Below are 21,028 nucleotides of genomic sequence, written 5' to 3'. Positions count from 1 at the left end.
CGAGTCCTCCAGGGTCATAGAGAGCGAGTCCTCCAGGGTCATAGAGACTTAGTCCTCCAAGGTCATAGAGACTTAGTCCTCCAGGGTCATAGAGAGCGAGTCCTCCAGGACCATAGAGACTTAGTCCTCCAGGACCATAGAGACTTAGTCCTCCAGGGTCATAGAGAGTGAGTCCTCCAGGGTCATAGAGAGCGAGTCCTCCAGGGTCATAGAGAGTGAGTCCTCCAGGACCATAGAGAGCGAGTCCTCCAGGGTCATAGAGACTTAGTCCTCCAGGACCATAGAGAGCGAGTCCTCCAGGACCATAGAGACTTAGTCCTCCAGGGTCATAGAGAGCGAGTCCTCCAGGGTCATAGAGACTTAGTCCTCCAGGACCATAGAGAGCGAGTCCTCCAGGACCATAGAGAGCGAGTCCTCCAGGGTCATAGAGACTTAGTCCTCCAGGGTCATAGAGAGCGAGTCCTCCAGGGTCATAGAGAGTGAGTCCTCCAGGGTCATAGAGAGCGAGTCCTCCAGGACCATAGAGACTTAGTCCTCCAGGGTCATAGAGAGCGAGTCCTCCAGGGTCATAGAGAGCGAGTCCTCCAGGACCATAGAGACTTAGTCCTCCAGGGTCATAGAGACTTAGTCCTCCAGGGTCATAGAGAGCGAGTCCTCCAGGACCATAGAGAGCGAGTCCTCCAGGGTCATAGAGACTTAGTCCTCCAGGGTCATAGAGACTTAGTCCTCCAGGACCATAGAGACTTAGTCCTCCAGGGTCATAGAGAGCGAGTCCTCCAGGACCATAGAGACTTAGTCCTCCAGGGTCATAGAGAGTGAGTCCTCCAGGACCATAGAGAGCGAGTCCTCCAGGACCATAGAGACTTGGTCCTCCAGGGTCATAGAGAGCAAGTCCTCCAGGGTCATAGAGAGTGAGTCCTCCAGGGTCATAGAGAGTGAGTCCTCCAGGACCATAGAGAGCGAGTCCTCCAGGGTCATAGAGACTTAGTCCTCCAGGACCATAGAGAGCGAGTCCTCCAGGGTCATAGAGACTTAGTCCTCCAGGACCATAGAGAGCGAGTCCTCCAGGACCATAGAGACTTAGTCCTCCAGGGTCATAGAGACTTAGTCCTCCAGGACCATAGAGACTTAGTCCTCCAGGACCATAGAGAGCGAGTCCTCCAGGGTCATAGAGACTTAGTCCTCCAGGACCATAGAGAGCGAGTCCTCCAGGACCATAGAGACTTAGTCCTCCAGGGTCATAGAGACTTAGTCCTCCAGGACCATAGAGACTTAGTCCTCCAGGGTCATAGAGAGCGAGTCCTCCAGGGTCATAGAGAGCGAGTCCTCCAGGACCATAGAGACTTAGTCCTCCAGGACCATAGAGACTTAGTCCTCCAGGACCATAGAGAGCGAGTCCTCCAGGGTCATAGAGACTTAGTCCTCCAGGGTCATAGAGACTTAGTCCTCCAGGACCATAGAGACTTAGTCCTCCAGGACCATAGAGAGCGAGTCCTCCAGGGTCATAGAGAGTGAGTCCTCCAGGGTCATAGAGAGTGAGTCCTCCAGGACCATAGAGAGCGAGTCCTCCAGGACCATAGAGACTTAGTCCTCCAGGACCATAGAGACTTAGTCCTCCAGGGTCATAGAGACTTAGTCCTCCAGGGTCATAGAGACTTAGTCCTCCAGGACCATAGAGAGCGAGTCCTCCAGGGTCATAGAGACTTAGTCCTCCAGGGTCATAGAGACTTAGTCCTCCAGGACCATAGAGACTTAGTCCTCCAGGACCATAGAGAGCGAGTCCTCCAGGGTCATAGAGAGTGAGTCCTCCAGGGTCATAGAGAGTGAGTCCTCCAGGACCATAGAGAGCGAGTCCTCCAGGACCATAGAGACTTAGTCCTCCAGGACCATAGAGAGCGAGTCCTCCAGGACCATAGAGACTTAGTCCTCCAGGGTCATAGAGACTTAGTCCTCCAGGGTCATAGAGAGTGAGTCCTCCAGGACCATAGAGAGCGAGTCCTCCAGGACCATAGAGACTTAGTCCTCCAGGACCATAGAGAGCGAGTCCTCCAGGGTCATAGAGACTTAGTCCTCCAGGACCATAGAGACTTAGTCCTCCAGGGTCATAGAGAGCGAGTCCTCCAGGACCATAGAGAGCGAGTCCTCCAGGGTCATAGAGAATTAGTCCTCCAGGGTCATAGAGAATTAGTCCTCCAGGGTCATAGAGAATTAGTCCTCCTGGACCATAGAGAGCGAGTCCTCCTGGACCATAGAGAGCGAGTCCTCCTGGACCATAGAGAGCGAGTCCTCCTGGACCATAGAGAAAGCGCTCTCTGGCGGCCAGAGCGGCAGCTCCCGCAGGCCTGTACTCTCTATCGCCCCCGCCGCTCCTGCCGCGTCATTGCCGGGCCCGGGCCCATGCCCGGTCCTTTTTTGTGTCCCTGTCCCTGTCTTGGGTACTTTGCGGTTTCTTTGGTGGGCAGTAATTCAGCTCTCATGGTTTAATTTGTAAACCCATGATACCTAATTATCTTTCAGGTTTGAAGGAAAACTATGAAGCCAGAAGTTTAACATTTTAATATTTATTTCCCTGCAATTTCTTGAGATAACAGAACCGGTGTAAAGGGCTCCTGGGTAACTTTGATAGCACAGGTGGGATTCTGGAGAACTGTGCTGTGATTTACGTCGCCTTGGGGCAGCCCGATTACAGATCCCTCAGCAGAAGGGATCAAAGGCCCTTTCCCATCTGAATATCCCAGAATATCGCAACGAACCTTACGTCAGGTGACGTGTGGGGGCTATTTACAGCAGCCCAAGGAAGAGCCTGTGACAGATAGCAGCCAGGGATTATTTTAAGCCCCCATTCGTGGTCGTGTTTGGCTGGCGCTAATGAATTCCGAGACTGAATTGGAATTGCAATGAACTGTAAACTGAGGCTGGAGCTTCTGGGATGCACCGTGCTGGTGGATTTCCAGTGAAATCATACATGTGTTTCTTCTGCAGATCACAGGAAAAGGAGGGTGTTGGGTGTGCCAGGCAAGGATTTATACCTGAGTAAGTTTTGGGCAAGTCTGGGGGCTGCAGCCTGAGCCCAGGAGTGCCCAGGGCACAGAGTGGATGGATGAAACTCAGGGTGGATTCTCTGAGGAAAACAGAACCGTGGGCTGGGGCTGGCAGGGCCCCACTCCCAGCATGGTGTGCCAGCACAGGGTCATTCCGGGCTGCTCCCATCCCCTCTGACGCCAGGCTCCACTCCCTGCCTCTCTTTGGAAAAGCAAAGTAAAAAAATCTAACAAAAAGCTGGGTTCTTGTTAGACTGTACAACACTCCCCAGGCGGAGCAGCAGCCGGGGCTGTTCCCTGGCACCTCATGCTACGCTCAAGGACGCTCGAGGTCAAACACTTCATTAATATTCTGTCATTAGCACCGTGATGCAATTCCCGAGGCGATTCCCAGCCCACCGGCAGCTGCCAGAGCGGCATCACCGGAATGGCTCCTTCCTGCCTGCACTGTTGTTTCTGTGTGTGTGTTTTGTGTCACTAAAACAAGGAGCAGCCGTGGAAAGACAGCGCCGGGCACTTGGTAACACACTGTTTGTGACACACTGCATTGCCACACGGGTTTTTTTTTTTGTGTGTTTCGTCACGGAATTAAAACTATTCCTAAACATTCAGTTTCATGAAACTCACAGATGTAAGTATCAGGATTAGGTTGGTGTTAGGATGAATCCACCAATCCCTTGTGCTTTCATCCCAAAATGCTTCCCTTGGCAGAACCTTTTGAACTGCCTCCTCACCATGGAATGTCCCAGGAACTTCTAGGGATTTTTTTAAAAAAAATTTGTTTAGTTCTTATGGGATTCCTGAGCCTTAAAAGGACTTTACTCCCACACACTCACAAAGCACTTCGTGGCCAAACACTTCCGTGGAAAACACACTATATCTGTACTCATCCAAACTGCAGCAAGAGGGCCCCAGTGAGATGTAATAATATTAAAATATTCTGTGATGATTATAGAGCAAGTGTACTGTAAATCCTACTGGACATAAAGCAATCATATGCTGAATTTTATTCAGAGCACAGTTTGTATCAAATTATCTTTTAACACAATCTCAAATTATGACACCTTGGATTTTCAACCTGGGATCATCAAAACCTGCCCTGGACTTTCTGCTGCAATTCAGAAACAACCAGAATATCGAATTCCAGTACGGTTTGGGTTGAAAGGACCTTAAATATCATCTCACTCCACCCCTGCCATGGGCAGGGACGCCTTCCACCATCCCAGCTGGCTCCAACCCTGTCCAACCTGGCCTTGGACATTTCCAGGCATGTCTGAATCACAAAAGAAGAATTCTAAGGATGAGTGTAAGTCCTTTTTCTGCAAAAGCTGTGTTTCCAGAAACGGTGCCTTTATTATCAAATCTTGTGGTGTGAGGGCTGTTTCCATCCACCACATCTGCCACCCTCGCTACATCACGGTCAAGGAAAAAGTTTCACTAAACGGCTTTTCTGTGGCACCGACCGCCTCGGACTGAGGGCCCCAAACCACGACCTTTGCAGGGCTGCCAAGCTGTGACTTTATCGCCATTTTTCTGCCATTTCTCGAAGCTCAAGCAAGGAAATAACTTTGGCAAAAGAAAAAGGCGGGGAGTGCCCTCAGAGCCCCCCGCCCTCAGCCCCGCCGCGCGCCCCACGCTCTCGCGAGATCTCGGCCGCCCTCAGCGCCGGCGCGGCCGCGGCCCGACGGGATCTTTCGAGAATTGCCGGTACCGCGCTCCCCCCTCAGCGCCGCCGCCATGTCCGTGGTGGGCATCGACCTGGGCTTCCAGAGCTGCTACGTGGCTGTGGCTCGCGCCGGCGGCATCGAGACTGTCGCCAACGAGTACAGCGATCGCAGCACGCCGTGAGTGAACCCGGGAGCCGCGCTGAGGCGGGCGCAGGGCGCCCGCGGCGCCCGGCGTGGCGGGGCCAGGGAGGGAGGGAAGCGGCGGGGCCGAGAGGAGTGAAGGGATAAAGTGCTTAGAGAGAAGCGGTAAAGCGCGGCAGACACCGTGGGGGTTTTGGGACACATGCTCAGCTGCTTTTTGTAGAATTACAGAATGATAGGATGTTAAGGGCTTGGAAGGGACCTTAAAGCTCCTCCGGTTCTACCCCTCTGCCATGGGCAGAGACACCTTCTGCTATCCCCGGTTGTTCCAAACCCCGTCCAGCCTGCCCTCGAACACTTCCAGGGATGGGGCAGCCACAGTTTCTGTGGGCAATCTGTGCCACTGCTTCCTCACCCTCACTGGGAAGAATTTCTACCCTGTCTCTAACTTAAATTTCCCTTCTTTCAGTCTGAAGTCGTTCCCCCTTGTGCTGTCAGTCCAGTTCTGATGCAGAGTCCCTCTCCGGCTTCCCTGTAGCCCCTTCAGACGCTCGGAGGTGTCTGCACCACTTTTTCATTTCCAGGCTCTCTCAGCCTTTCGGTGCAGTACGCCCGGTTTGTCCCCCCCGAGGCGGGGCTGTGCTCTTGGGATTGCAAGGACGGGGGCTGTGAGTGTAGAGAAAAGCATCTCTGGCTGCTGGAAGTGCCAGACCTCAATTCCCTGTGTTCTGGTAGCACGGCTGTCATTCCCCTGCCGTCCCAGCACAGCAGGAGTGGGGAGGGGAGGGCTGAGCTGGTGCTGGGCTTGGTGGCTTGTCCTGGCTTTAGAGTTTGGAAAGCTGCTCAACAGTCTGCAGTGCCAAGACAAGGGGAATGGCTTCAAAACTGACACGGCGGAGGTTTAGATTGGATATGGGGAAGAAATTCTTTCCTGTGAGGGTGGGGAGGCCTTGGCATAGGGTGCCCAGAAAAGCTGTGGCTGGCCCTGGATCCCTGGAAGTGTCCCAGGCCAGGTCTCATGAGGCTTGGAGCAGCCTGGGGCAGTGGAAGGTGTCCTAGCCCATGGCAGGAGTCTACTGGGTGAGCTTTAAGGTTCCTCCCAACCCAAAACATTCCATGATTCCATGATACAATGGGATCGGTATATTTTAGCCCTGCTCATGTAATTATCCCTCCTACCACATTCTCAACAGGAGTGTGCATTGCCTCCATTTATTAAGGAACTTCCTGAGAAGGAGAGAGAGAACTGGGATAAAACTATGAATGAGTTGTGAAATCAAAGTGGAAAAAGAATTTGCATCAAGAATTAGGCATCAGACCTGGACAGGACCTGTGGGGAAAGCTGTCCTAAAAGTGTTTCTGGGGTTTCCCCTCTGTTGCAGTATGGCTTTAATTAAGCAGATCCTGAAGTAACTGTCTCAGTGAGACAATTGCATCAGCTCCAATGTTTGGGGTATTTTAGATCCCTCACATCACTTCAGAAAGCCCAGAGTGACCTTGCTTCTCAGTAGACAACACATCACTGTTTGCTTGCTCCTGTCTCTAAGCAATGAATAAATGGAGAAGGAAATTTTGAATTCAGCACATGTGCAGGAGTATCTGGAGATCTCTTAAGTGTTCTCAATAACGTGGAAGTTTAAAGGTTAGATGTACTGGGAAAATATTGAATACGGAGAGTATCAGAGCTGTGCTCTATTAGCTGTAGGTATTTGGCCCTCAGGGAGTCGAAGTTCTGCTGATAAATATATCTGTATATTTGAGCTGTGAGCGCAAATCTCCCTCGTTGAAGGAGATGGGCTAAATAAAATATCTGACACAGTGCATCTCTTGGGAAATTACTCAGTTGTGGGAGCCTGAAGTGAAATTGGAAGAAATGAACATAATGAAAATGAGAGGGTTTTAACAGAACTTAATCTCCAGGTACTGTTCTGACAGAATGCAGAAAACCATTCTGCAAGCAGACCCTTCTATTAAAAGAACTTCTGCATGGTTTTTAAGTGACTTGGAATCAGAAGCCTGGTTCAAAAAGTTCGTGCTGAGCAGTTGTTACGGTGAGGAAGTCATGCAAAGTGTTGTGACAGGTTCCTCAGGCACTGGCTCATGGTCAGGGTTAAACACTGTGTTTTGTATGTGTTACCGTAATAATTTGTGTTATTAAAATAAACCCCACTGAGTGCATTGGACTGAGTTCAGTGGCACAGATGACACTCCCACAGAATCTGCTTTCAGCTCTGGTACTCGGATTCTTCTGGAGTGCTGTAAAATTTGAACTTGTACATCCCAAAGCTCTGCAAACTGTGTTTGTTTTTGGACATAGAAAAGTGGTAGAGAGAAAGGTAGTGGAAACTGAGAGATAAAAATAAGATAGTTGAATTATTTCTGCAGGGATGAAGGGCCTTGAGTGAAATGAAATCATTGTGATTGACCTTCTGGAGCTGGTGCTTATAAGCAGTGCAGAGGACATGAACTGTCAGGGGACAGGGGATCTTCCCAGAAAGTGCCAGTGGGTGGGAGGGTGAGGAGGTGCCTCCAGGTACGTGAAGCAGAGATTTTAACTTTCTAAAGTTGTTTCATAAGACCTCTGATGACCTTCACTGTGAGTGTTTCTACTTAAAATGCACTGGTTAGTTATTCAGCTTCCAGAAATTGTGTAATAGTGTAATTTGTATTTCATGAGTTTACTGGTTCTTGTGAACTGTTTTGGGGAATGAGACTGGTTGAAAATTCTTCCTTCTCTCTCCTTCTTCCTATTTTCACTCACCTCTGTCCTGGGTCCCTGCCAAGGCTCTCATCTAAATTAGTGCATTTGTGTTGGTGAGGGGATCTTGGGTTGTGAATTCAGCGGTGAAATAGCTGGATTTTTTTTTTTGTCCAAGAGAAGGGCAACAATTTATGTCTTAATTCCTTTCAGGAGACCAGAGTAAATTAATAACCAGCTCCCTGTTCTGGACTTGTTAGATTTTTACCTCCTGTTCCATTGATGCGGGCCTGAGGATCTGCAGAGCACAAACTTATTTTTTTTTTTTTTTTAACTAATCTCATTAATAGTTGTTTCAAACAACTGCAGATTTATTCAGAAATGTTAATTCTGTTGCAGCACATACTTTAGGGTAGGCCTTGTTGCATTTGTGAAGTTGTTAATAAGAAGATACAAACCCAATGCAATTCTATCACCCCAGCCTTCAGGTCTGGTTTTGACAGTTTCTGCTTGGAACATCCAATTCGAAACCCCAGGCTGAGCTGGAATGTTTCCTGTGGCAGCCTTATGGCATCACCCTGCTGTAAAGCAGATTCTTGAGCTGCTGCATGGAGAGCAGCTTAATTAGCCTGTTGGCATGTTGTGTGAGCAGTAAAGATCTGCTTGCCTAATGGCAGGTTCCCCCCACCAAGTTTACCTCAGTGGTATGAACAACTTGGATTAGAGGGCTGGATTTTGTTTTGTTAGGGCTCCTACAGTTTGTTAAATACGTAAATCAAGAGGCTTAATCAACCTAGGAATTTCTCCAAAAAGGAAGGTTTCTCTATTCAGAACTGCAGCTTGTCACAAAGCAGGGGGCAATAAAACATCATTTCTCTTTTTGTGCTCTGTGTTTTTTCAGTGGGTACAGATGAAGCTCTGAAAGACCAATCTATCTGCAGGTAGTTTCTTCCTGACCTTTGAGGGTTTGCCTTAAAACTGGAAAGCTTTGTTAGCATCTGCTGCAGACATGTAGGAACGATTTCCTTAATATCTGATTTACCTTGTGTTTGTCTGCTGAACAGTCGAATGTTTCATGTTATTAGCAACCAGCTTATCTCTGAGTGCATCACATGCATGGGCAATTACTGAGATGAGGCTGTCTGCCAGTCAGTGCCTAGATGGGAAGCTTGAAGGATGGATGAATTTGGGGTTAGTGCTGTTCTGCAGGGAGGACCGTTGCTGTTTTAAATGCAATTGTAGTGCCTGTTTTTCCTAGAATCCACAGAACATTCCATGCACACATTGCAGCGAGTGACCAACTCTTGTAATGGACCAAATCATATTAACTACAGTGATCTTCTAGACAGTACTTTTACCCAGAAGATGTGCAGTGCAGCTGTAGAGTCACTGACTGAGCTCACTCTTTCCCTTGCAGAGCCTGTATCTCCTTTGGGCCCAAGAATCGCTCCATTGGTGCTGCAGCTAAAAGCCAGGTGAGCCTGGGCTTTGGGTAGAACGACTTCAGAGCAGCAGAGTGGGGTTTCTCACTGCAGGTAACAAATGTCCCTGAGCTGCTGCCATGGATCCTTAACAGCCCTCAGCTGTTCACCATGGGCTGCTGCTTTGTCATCTAGCAGGGAAATCCCAGGGTTGATCCTTGCACATCATGAATAGTATAAAATAAAGCTGTGCCTCTTAAGAATTTCTGATAGCTACTAATTTTTTTTTTCAAGTTGCAAACATAAATTCTAAAGCTAAGCAGTGGTGCTAAACCCTGCCATAGCTTGTTCCAGTTCCTGTGCTTTATGATGACTTTTTATTATATGTGACTCTGTTCTACAGAATTCCACTAAGTGCATGATTTTGGCAGAAAAGGGGCATATTTGAGTGTAAATAGACCTTTTTTTACCCTTTGTGGCTGACTTGTAATCTGAATATCTCTCTTGGGTGTTCTTGCCCCATAGTCTGAGTTTCTGTTGCTGTAGGCAGGTAAATGTGATTTAAGGACTGAGAAGAAGTTAAGCTGATTTGTCCTACTCACGGTATTTGGGTCTTGCTGTATCAGATTTTATGTTGCTGTGTAAGTAATCCCTATAAAAGATGATTTATTTTTTTCAAGTCTTCTGCAGGAAGTGACTAGTCAAACTGGTTTTTCTTAGCATAAAAAGCTTAGAGATGTGTGAAGATTCTTTATCTAAAATGCAAAAATCCCTGGACACAGCCATGTTATTCAAGAACAGCACAACTGTACTAGAACCAAACGCAGCTGTTTTTTCTGGAATTGAGTGTCTGCTTAGCTTAACGAAATCCATTGGTGCAGAGCCCTGTAGAGATGAGTATGTCCTGCACAGGCTAAACTTAGAGAACATCCAGCCCAAGTTACTTGGGAAGTAGACACCTGCCTGAGCCCAGATCCCAGGTAATGCTCTGTGGAACAGTGCCTGTCTGCTCTCTCAGTGCCTGTGGTTTTCAGTGCGTGCCTCGCTCTGGTGTCAGTGACAGAATTCCCTTCACTTGTGCTACATGAAGCGAGCTGGGATGGGCTTTCACTTCTCTGTGCTGGGAATGAAAGTCAGTCTACCTTTTGTCAGTTAAAACAAGGTGACAGTATCATCTTAGGGGACCTCCTCACCTTTTAAAGCTTCATGAGCAGGTCCTTGAGCTGTTTTGTGAGAATATCTGTGTGTTGAGTGTCATGTGCATGTGATGAACGTGAGCTAGAGTTTACATCCATGTGCTTGTTATGTTTGGGCAATCACTCATTGTAGAAAGACAGGGGGTAGAGACCAGGTAAGTGGAAAAGAGGTTTTGCTAACAGTTCCAAAGAGTTTCCCACATGTACACTGTGACATTTAAGTGCTCTTGTAATCAATATTTTATAGACTTGGCTCAGTTTCTAGCATTAAATTTTATTTTCCATCTCAAATTCCTGTAGGTTCCCTGAGCAACCAGAGGGAAGTTGCCTCCCAGCACCTGCCCAGATACTGTTAACATACAAATGACAAAAATACTCTGGCAGGAGAAGCATGAGAACAAAACTCTTGTCTTCTGTTTGAAATTCAGATGTTCCCCTGCCACGTTGTATTAAAGATTTCTTTTCCTCTAGGTTATTTCAAATGCAAAGAATACAGTACAAAGTTTTAAAAGATTTCATGGTCGTGCATTCTCAGATCCCTTTGTTCAAGCTGAAAAAGCAAGCCTTGCCTATGAACTTGTCCAGCTGCCAACAGGCTCAACTGGCATCAAGGTAAGTCTGACATGTTTGAGAAAGAGCCAGAGGAGGAAACTGATAAAGTTTCCTTTTATTTCTCTGTTTTGAATCTGCTCGCTGTAGTTTGTGTTCTCTTTTGAATGGAAAGCCTTAATAGGGAAGGCACTAAAAGGCTGATAATGGGGATGGTGCATGAATTCCACTGCAGTGTATTGAGTGTGCACAATTTTTATTTGAAGGCCATGTATATGGAAGAAGAAAGAAACTTTACAATTGAGCAGGTGACAGGAATGCTTCTGACCAAATTAAAGGAGACTGCTGAGAATGCGCTTAAGAAGCCCGTGGTTGACTGTGTTGTTTCTGTAAGTATGGAATCCTAAAAATACCCAGAACCCAGTCATGGTCTGAACTGAAATGGCTGCAGCTTTGAATTACGTCTGATTAAATTGCCCAGTAAACTTGAATGTCCAGCTATCTTCTGTTTAAACTGAATCTTATGCCTATTAGAAACTAGACTTAAATCACTAATGGCCTTAACTTGCTGCTAATTAGCAGCGTAAATAATACTTGATACCTGTTTTTGATTATGTGCTCCAAAAATGAGTGGCTTGTGGTATGGAATGGAAGAAAGAACTCTGTCTTTATGTAAGGTTTTTTTTTCTTGGTTGCAACCTAAATGAGCACTGCATTGGAAGGAGGCCTCAGCTGTGCTCCACAAGCTCCCTGTCCAGCCCTGTAACTGTTGCCTGAAGGTGGCTCCTGTAAATGTTAATATTGGCTTTCTGACCTCCTTGCAGGTTCCTTGTTTCTACACAGATGCAGAGAGGAGATCTGTGATGGATGCTACCCAGATTGCTGGTCTCAACTGTCTGAGACTAATCAATGAAACGACTGCAGGTAATTCCTTCTTCTCCCTCACTCAGTGCTGCAGTTTTACCACATCAAAGGGCTTTTATTCTGCCAGTGAGCCTTGCTTCCTGGAATTACAGCTGGTTTTGTATGCTTGAAATAGATGGGTTGATCAGGATGTTTCTTAAATTCTGGTCTGTTTTTTCATTGCTTTACAAAGGCATAAAGATATTCGGTGAATATCTGTTTTAATGCAGCTCAGGGTGGGGCTGGTACTGTTTAATGTTCTTCCACGTTTCTTTAGCATTGGGAATTGTGTTTATTTGATGTCTGTAGCTTGAGAAGCACAATGAAATGCTAATGCTGATTCCTGATTACCACTTATTTATTGATAATTACGAACCTCTGTGTACTAACAATACTTCTTTTTCTCTAGTTGCTCTTGCATATGGGATCTATAAGCAAGACCTGCCTGCCTTGGAAGAAAAGCCACGGAATGTTGTTTTTGTGGACATGGGGCATTCTGCATATCAAGTTTCTGTTTGTGCATTCAACAAAGGCAAACTGAAGGTAAACAAGCTGTTACACATCCATTTTAATTATCTGTAGAACATTCTTCAGCACATCCATGGACTGTGGCAGCAAGCCTGCCTGGCTTCACAGAGGGGCATCCACACAGCTCAGTTCATGTTCTTAAAATTGCACTTTGTCTAGAGAACTTTTGAGCAGTGTGTGGAGGAAGCAAACATGCCTTAATCAGCAAACTCTGGCAAAGAAAAAAAACCTGGATTAAATGGTTTATTCAGAAATTAGCATATCTGACTCTGCTGCTTTCAAAAAAAATACTCCAGTTCAGTCATGAGATCTGGTGTTAAAGCAGGAATTCCTGCAGTAGTGTAAGTGACAGACATTGTTACTGAACCCTCACTGTGGTGCTCATGTACAAGAGAAGAAGCATTCCTGATTGCTTTAAGCTGCCAGTGGAAGCTCAGCAGATGACAGTGTACTTCTGAGTGTACACTGCCAAAGCATTGCTGTTTTCCAGAAAATACTAACATTTCTTACTGGCATTATTACATCATTATTATTATTATTATTGTTGTTGTTGTTGTTGTTGTTGTTATCTCACCGTTACAATACCTTTCTCATGATTGGCTGGAGAAACAGATGGAAAATTTAAAGCATGAGGTAGTGAAATGCAGAGGAGTGTTCTGAGAACATTAGTTTTCTCACAGTTTTATTTAGTGAGGAAATGTAATCTTGGTGTTTCTCTCGGATATGCTTTTTATACTTGGAAGCCGTGGCAGTGTGGAAAGGATGCACTGGGGTCCAGAGTGCAGGGCTGTTAGACAGAGGCCAAAGCCATTTGAAGGGGTACTGAGGGTAATGTGATACTTCACTGATTCCTGTTCCTAAAAAAATAAATTCCTGGTGTGTTTACAGAGAAGAATGAGCTGAGGTGGGTGGGCTGCAGGTGTTCTTTGCTGATAATTCCTTCATCCAAAAGGGGCACCTGTTTTGAGAGTTAATATAATTTATTTTTTTCTTGTTTTATTTTTAGCTTGGTGTGAGCATGTTCCACCCTTAGGAGGCATCAAATATTAAACTGGGATATGACTCAAACTGACAGTGGCTAAGGAGAATTTGGAAACAGAGATCTGCTCCCAGCACAAGCTATGGAACAGATTGTGTTGCTAAGTCCTGCCCTGTCTCCCTAAATTCCTTTTAAAGCAGTTGTCACCTCATTCCAGGAAGGCAGATTTCCTTGACTTAGAGTTGAACTATATTTGAAACAAAGCACTGCTTTGATGTTTACTGCTGATAATGGCACATGGTACCGTTACTGAGGGGTTCCTTTCCTTTAAGGTTCTAGCTACAGCATTTGATACTACCCTCGGAGGCAGGAAGTTTGATGAGGTGTTGGTGGAATACTTTTGTGAGGAGTTTGGGAAGAAATACAAACTTGACATCAAGTCCAAGATCCGAGCGCTGCTGAGGCTGTACCAGGAGTGTGAGAGGCTGAAGAAGCTGATGAGTGCCAATGCCTCTGACCTGCCCATGAACATAGAGTGCTTCATGAATGATATAGATGTGTCTGGAACCATGAACAGGTAACCTTGGCTCCTCTGCAAGGGGAAACTATAAAGTGCCCTTCAGGCAATTAAAAACTTGGTATGAAGTGTCAGCTCTTAGGACTGCAGGGAGGTGAGAAATCCAAGAACAACATGTGCAGGAATGCTGCTGGAAATGAAAATGTTTAGAGCCTGGTCAGTGGCCTTGAGTTAGGAGGGAGGGCTGGGAATGTTTCAAGGATGCCAGGGTTCCTAGAACCAGGTTTTCTCTGGAAGAATATAGTAAAGTACAAAGGTGGGACTGGAGGAGAGAAAACCCTGCAGTACGCAGTGAAAAGCTGCATTTTTTCAGTTTGGGCATTCTGTTATTTGCAATGTTGCTTATGGTGTGCTAGAGCTTTGCTTATGGCTTCTTCCAACAGAGGCAAATTTTTAGAGATGTGTGAAGGACTCCTGGCAAGAGTGGAGCCGCCCCTTCGCAGCGTGCTGGAGCAAGCCAGTAAGTGGGGGGTATGGGGAATGCTCTGTGTGTAGACAGGAGCCAGCCAGAGTGCAGGCTTCCTTTGCTTGTGGACACAAGGGTTTACCACAAACAACAATTTCTTGCTTAGGAGTTACAAGATGAAAAATCTTTCTCACTCTAAGAGCTGAAATTTTTACTGCTTAGAAACTTAGCCTAAAGTTGGTCTGTTAAAACTTCTGGTTTATGATGTTGGTGTATTCGTGTGAAAGAGAAGCATTTCATCTATTGTCTGACTCCTTTCTAGAGTTGAAGAAGGAGGATATTTATGCAGTAGAGATAGTTGGTGGTACGACAAGAATCCCTGCTGTAAAAGAGAAGATCAGTAAATTTTTTGGCAAAGAAGTCAGTACGACCCTGAATGCAGATGAGGCTGTGGCACGAGGCTGTGCACTGCAGGTAAAAAGTGCTGTTGGTTTTAGCTGTGGGAATATTAAACAGCATCAATAGCTACTTGCTGAATGAAATGCTTGTTCACCCGAAGTCTGAACATTTGTAATGTGGCTTTTGTGCTCTTGCAGTGTGCAATTTTGTCCCCGGCTTTCAAAGTGAGAGAGTTTTCTATCACAGATTTGATACCGTATCCCATCTCTTTGCGATGGAATTCGCCAGCAGAGGAAGGCCTGAGGTAAAACCAGTACAATCTTCTTGCATGTTTCAGCTTAAAATTACTGGTGATGATCGGAGTAAATCACAAACATCAGTACATATCCTTACAACAGGGTATTTTCAGGATTAAATGCCCTGTTAACACTTCCACTTTTGAGACTTCCGAAACTAATCACAGTAGAAAACAAACCCAAAATTGAGTGGCAGTTTGGCACTTCCTGCATGGCTGTTTATGTTACTTAACCTGAAAGATCAGGACAGTCTTGTTACTTCTTAATCAAGCTTTTCCCCCCTCAGAGTATTTAGAAATGTTTTGTTACCTTACCAGCTGTGTTGTCATACTGAGCACAGACTGTATTTTTCTTGCAGTGACTGTGAGGTCTTCCCCAAGAACCACCCTGCTCCCTTTTCCAAGGTCCTCACTTTCTACAGGAAGGAGCCCTTCACTCTGGAGGCCTACTACAGTTCTCCCAAGGAGCTGCCTTACCCAGACCCTGCTATAGGTTAGCATCATTCTGTACCTTTAATTAAGAGCCTTTTCTGTCTGATTATGTAGTTTGGACATGCAGCCTGTTACAAATGCTCTCAGGACATTTGAAATGGTTTTTCAGTAAAATACGAAGGGGCACACTGAGAGTGGTGCAGTCTTTTGCTGTGATAAAAATAACACCAGGTTTTACATAAAGAATTCCCAATAGCTGTGCCCCAGCATTGCTGAGTAAAAAAACCGGCTTGTCCAACTTGAGTAGGTTTTAACATTCCCTGAGCACATTGCAGTGAGCTGTGTCAGCAGCAGTTGGGGTTTGCTTTGCATTCAGCTTTTGGTTAATCAAAAGTGTTTGGTTCTCATCTCTCTGTTTAGCTCACTTTTTGGTTCAGAAGGTCACTCCTCAAACAGATGGGTCCAGTTCCAAAGTGAAAGTCAAAGTCAGAGTAAATATCCATGGCATCTTCAGTGTTTCAAGTGCATCTCTGGTGGAGGTTCATAAATCCGATGAGAACGAAGAGCCAATGGAGACAGATCAGCACGCGAAGGAGGAAGAGGTAACAGACTCACTGCTCCCACCTGCTCAGAATCCCCATGGAGCACAGCTGGGCAGGTCTCAGGCTTGTGTGAGGATTGACTAGGCATGCCTACAACTGAAATATGAGATTGAGTACTCACTGTACTATGTTACACAAGACCTCTCGAAACCAGGACTTGAGGTATAGATCATATTCTTAGTGATGGAGCTGTGGCTTGCTGGAGCAAAGACTGGGAGCTCATAATTTATTCCTTCAGTTTTCATTCTATTTCTTTTGCCTAAAGAGCTTTAGAGATCAGGCTAGGAGCTGAAGCAGTGATCTGCATTTGTTTAATGTGTGAAATTGGATCTCTCTGAATTTCAGAAGATGCAAGTAGACGAGGAGCAACAAAAGGCTGAAGAGCAACAGCAAACCCAGCCTGAAAATAAGGCAGAGTCTGAAGAAATGGAGGTAACAGGAGCATTTGAGATTTTATTTTCATGGGGTTCCTGAGAATATGAGAAGTGTGAGCACATCTGCTGCCTTTGTCATAGTTCTGGAAGCCAAACTTTTATTTCAGTGTGCTGTGGTCTATTGTGATTAGAGCCCTTTAGAAGGGACACAAATGGCACTGATAACTGCAGACCTGTCAGGTGACCCAGTACTGATAAAATGGGGGAACTCTCCTGTTCAGGGAAGAAATAATCATCTAGTTTTCAATAACTTGAATACTAGAACAGTGTTCTGCCATGAGCACCCTCCCCCATGAATGTAGACACAGTGCCCAGAAAAGGTCAGTGGCTGCATTAATTATCTCAGGCTTCAGCAGCTGGGGTGTTAGAATGGCTGGGAGTGCTTGGTTCCCTTGTTGTGCTGCTAACTCAGTTTTTCTGCTGTAAACCTTGGCTGCTCCCCTTGAACTGAGTGGTGGTGCTGTTTTTACTGTGAATGTGTTTATGTATTTTTAATGCAGACTTGTCAGGCTGACTCAAAGGACAAGAAAGTGGATCAGCCACCTCAGGCCAAGAAGGCCAAAGTGAAGACGACCACAGTGGACCTTCCCATCGAGAACCAGCTGGTGTGGCAGATAGGGAAGGACATGCTCAACTTGTTCATTGAGAACGAGGTAAACTCTTCCTGCCTAAGCTAAAAATGTCACTTGTTGGTCCCCAGAAATGTTGTTTTCATGAAACATGGTTAAGGATGGTCAAGGAAAGGATTAAAAGGAACGAAACAAGCAGTTAGAAGTCTGAGGTGAACAACAGTGCCCCTTGGAGGCAGAATGCATTCATTGTTCCTGGTCAGGGGAGCTGTCACTCTAAAAGGGTTGTTCTGCAGGAAACCTCCAGAAACACCTGCAGTACAAGGTGCAGGTGACCCTCAGGGTGGAGGTTCCTCAGCTGGAGGAGGATTGTCCTGTGCTGTATTGACATCACACCAAAACTGTAATGAGTTTTCAGTTGTGTGCTGTTAGAACAGTTCTGTAAATCACAGTTTTGTAAAATCTTGGTCTGCTTTGAGCCTTTGCTAACAAGACGTCCTGGAAATAAATAATGAGCTTTTTAGCCAATTAATTTGACACTTTATTCACAGGGTAAGATGATAATGCAGGATAAGCTGGAGAAGGAGAGGAATGACGCCAAGAATGCAGTGGAGGAGTACGTGTATGAAATGAGAGATAAACTCTGTGGTGTTTACGAGAAGTTCGTCAGTGAGGATGTGAGTATTGCTGCTTGATTGTCCTGATACCTTGTGGTTGCAACAGCAACTTGACCTGCATCACATACTTCATTTACATCAATTACATATTCAGACTTGAAATTTGAAGAAATAATTGTAACCTTTCTGGTTCTGATGATAATCTACTAAATGTGGGCACCTGTGACTGAACTGGTTGCCTAAATAAATCTCTTGGCATTATTAATCAGTTTTTCCTGTTGTACTGAAGGAGCTTGGTGTCTAATGAATTTAACTCTGCTTTTAGGGATGAATCTCTGAACACCTGACTGCATCTCCATTGATTGCAATGGAGCTTTGCCAGCCAGGTGTCTGCAGAGCCCAAACTGGGACATACCAGGTGACATTTATGGCACCTTTGCTAAAGAAGAGTTTCCCTCTGTTCTCAGGCTTGCTCACGTAGGGACAATGAAAGCTTGCAGGGGACAAAAAAGCCTTTTATGTGACAGTATTTGATCTGAACTGGGGCTGTCACACCGGTTCTTCCTTGGGCCTGGAATCCACCACAAAGCTGTACAGAAGAATATTTTATTTCGTATTTTTCACTAAAATATGATAAAGAGTCTCAGACAGAGTTCTTTATATTCTAAAAATGTAACCCTTGCAGAAAGGTTCCAGGTACCATTTGGTGCCATTTGTCACCTGCCTGTTTTGTGTGCATTGCTGCAGGATCGCAATAGCTTCACACTGAAGCTGGAAGATACAGAAATTTGGCTTTATGAAGATGGTGAAGATCAGCCCAAACAAATATACATTGATAAATTGGCAGAACTGAAGGTAAGTGGTTCTTATATTCCTGTGGGAATTTACTGGAGCTGGAGAACTTTGTTCCAGTGAGGAGCTGTCTGGGATCTGCTGATTCTGAGGTAACAGCTTGGTTTGCGTTGTAAGGGTGTGAGGAGTGGATCTCCAACAGACCCTATAACAACAGAGCTGAGGGAGGCTCAGTCTCCCCTGTAAATTGAGGGAAGAGTCAGAGTTCCAAGGAGTTCAGAAAAGCTGATGTATCCTGTCAAACCTTGAGGATCCCTCAGTGATGCTCCATGAGTTTTGGTGTCTGTTGTGCTTTGTTTCAGACTCTGGGTCAGCCTATTCAGGCAAGATTCCAAGAATCAGAGGAAAGACCAAAGGCATTTGAGGACTTGGGGAAGCAAATCCAGCAGTACATGAAAGCTGTTCATGCATTCAAAGCAAAGGTATTTCCATACTTAATTTCTGGAAAATGCAAGGAAATGGTACAAATATTTTCTGAATTTTAGGTAATCTGCTTCAGACAAAAGTCTGGTGCAACCTCCCAGTGAGCTTGAGTTCTTGATGTTTAATAGATTTTCAGAAGTGGATTTTGGGCCTTGCACATCTCAGTCTCTTTTTAATCAGGTGTTGATTTCCTCAGGAAAATGCCAGCAGCAGGAGAACTTCAGTCTCTGGTTACCAGGCTGTGGGTGATAAGTTTGGTTGATTTGTTAACCACAACGGCTCTTGGCTAAACAGTCTTTAGTACTTTGAAATGAAGTTTTGAGGACATCAGGGTGCAGTTTGTGCTCAAACACTGACACAGCTGCTCCTGTCTGGCTGTTGCAGGATGAGCTGTATGAGCATCTTGATGAGGGAGACGTGGCAAAGGTGGAGAAGAGCACCAATGAAGCCATGGAGTGGATGAACAACAACCTCAACCTTCAGAACAAGAGGAGTCTTACTTTGGACCCAGTTATAAAAGCAAAAGACATACAGGCTAAAGCAAAAGTAAGTTTTTATACATAACTCACTGTATTTCCTTGAATTTTTGTGTTTATTGCTCTATCAGAAAACTCTGAGGTGAGATATCTCAAAAGTCCCAGGGAATGTCAGACCTCAACTGGAGTATTCCTAACAGTGGTTTCAGAAGTTAAAGTTCAACTGTGGGAGATAAAACCATTTCTAAGGATGTGTTACTTCTGTGTTTTCTAGGAATTGGCAAGTATTTGTAATCCCATAGTGAACAAACCCAAACCCAAGGTGGAGCTGCCGAAGGAGGAGCAGAAGCCGACGGAACCCAACGGACCATTGGATGGGCAGGGAGATGCTGGGAGCGGGACCCAGCCCCCCGAGCAGGGCTCTGCCCCCACAGCCACCGAAAAGAAGCTTCCAGAAATGGACATTGACTGAATTTCAGCACTTGTTTATATTATTGCAAACTACAATAAAGCTTTAAGTTGTCAACTTTGTACATTCTGAATACAAACTGAAGCAAGTGAATCCCACAGCACTCTTGGTAGCTCTTGGAGAGGTTTGGGCAGGGCAGCAGGTCAGAACATGGAGGTGGCGAAGGACTCGCTCAGCTCAGCAGTGTTTGCCTTTATTGATTGTATTTAGAAGTTTTGGTAGTCTAACTAGACCTCTAGGAACAGCCATAAGCTGCTTCTTCATTTTTCATGTCCAGGCTGATTCAGTTCTCTCCTGAAGGAGGGAGACAGCAACATCTGAAGTCTGATGTGCACCCTGCTCTTCCCTTTCCCTGTGGATTGCAGCGCTGGCACTACAGGGAGGGCAGGGGAGAACCAAGGCAGAGTCTTCCATTGCTCTTGGTTTAGTGTTAATGCCTGCTCTGGACTCACTCTGATTTGCACTGGAACAGTTGATGGTTACAGGAGGTTTGCAGAGCAGGGGCTGGCTCATCAGCACCTTTATTCCTTAGCCCAGACTGCAGATCAGACTCAGAATGTGCTCCTGGACAGGGGAGTGGGTTTCTCACAAGCTCCCCAGCTAATTAGGCCCTGTAAACTCCTTGTCTCTAGTTAAATTAGCTGCTTGTAGAAAGAGTGAATACTTGTATTTCAGCTGCCTATGCTGATAGTTGATTCAGACTTGTTCCTAACTTTTTCTGGCAGGGGTATGCTTGCTTCCATGAGGCCTTCATTTGGAATGCTTGGTTTTTTGTTTTGGTTTCTTTTTTTCCAGGAAAACCAAGAACTGACGGATATGTTGATTTGTTTTGTTTTTTTCTATGAGCTTTATACAATGATTTGCTTCTAGTACTGATTGTCATTAAACTTGCAAAAATGAATTTGTATGTGTTAAAATCCAAAGCTGAAAAACACCCATTCAGTTATTGCAAGAAATAAATGCACTGGATTCTACTGGATCACCTGCTGAGCTGTTGATTCCGATGCAGAGCGGGGTGCCGGGGTGGAGGGAAGGGCTGTGTCCCTGCTTCTTGGGGTGTGCAAGGAGCTCTGCCGGGCTGCTCCGGGGCTTTGCGGCTTCCCACGGGGTGGGTGGGTGGGTGTGAGTTCACGCTGCCTGTAATGAATCGCAATCAGAACGCCCTGCATTAGGAGGGACCCCCAGGGCTCAGTGAGCCCAACCTCTCCCCCAGCGCTGCCCCTTCCCTGGGGAGCCCGTTCAGTGCCCGAGCACCGCTGCTGCCGGCGGGCGCTCGGTGCTCGCTCGGTCCCTGCCGGGGCTGGGCCGGCCGGGCCCTCCCGGCCGCGGGGGGAGCTGCGGGGCCGGGCCGGCG

General features: G+C 46.1%; 1 protein-coding gene across 1 annotated transcript; it reads left to right on the top strand.

Annotated features, from left to right (window-relative positions):
• Nucleotides 1–4,704: 4,704 nt before the first annotated feature.
• HSPA4 (heat shock protein family A (Hsp70) member 4) lies at nt 4,705–20,653 on the top strand. Its single transcript, XM_005523700.3, has 19 exons — nt 4,705–4,885; nt 8,965–9,022; nt 10,636–10,776; nt 10,980–11,102; nt 11,538–11,637; nt 12,026–12,159; nt 13,456–13,700; nt 14,084–14,160; nt 14,429–14,580; nt 14,703–14,809; nt 15,160–15,293; nt 15,653–15,834; nt 16,180–16,266; nt 16,769–16,921; nt 17,389–17,514; nt 18,202–18,309; nt 18,609–18,728; nt 19,114–19,275; nt 19,480–20,653. Exons 1-19 carry the CDS (start codon nt 4,779–4,781, stop codon nt 19,675–19,677), a joined length of 2,514 nt encoding a protein of 837 aa, XP_005523757.2. The 5' UTR covers nt 4,705–4,778; the 3' UTR covers nt 19,678–20,653.
• The last annotated feature ends 375 nt before the right edge of the window (nt 20,654–21,028 follow it).

The sequence above is a fragment of the Pseudopodoces humilis genome, chromosome 17, assembly GCF_049639895.1.
Source record: "Pseudopodoces humilis isolate 2021_Gansu_Grassland_sample_001 chromosome 17, ASM4963989v1, whole genome shotgun sequence".
NCBI lineage: Eukaryota > Metazoa > Chordata > Aves > Passeriformes > Paridae > Pseudopodoces > Pseudopodoces humilis.
The sequence above is the reverse complement of the archived record's forward strand: the minus strand, read 5'-3'. Positions and strand labels throughout refer to the sequence as shown.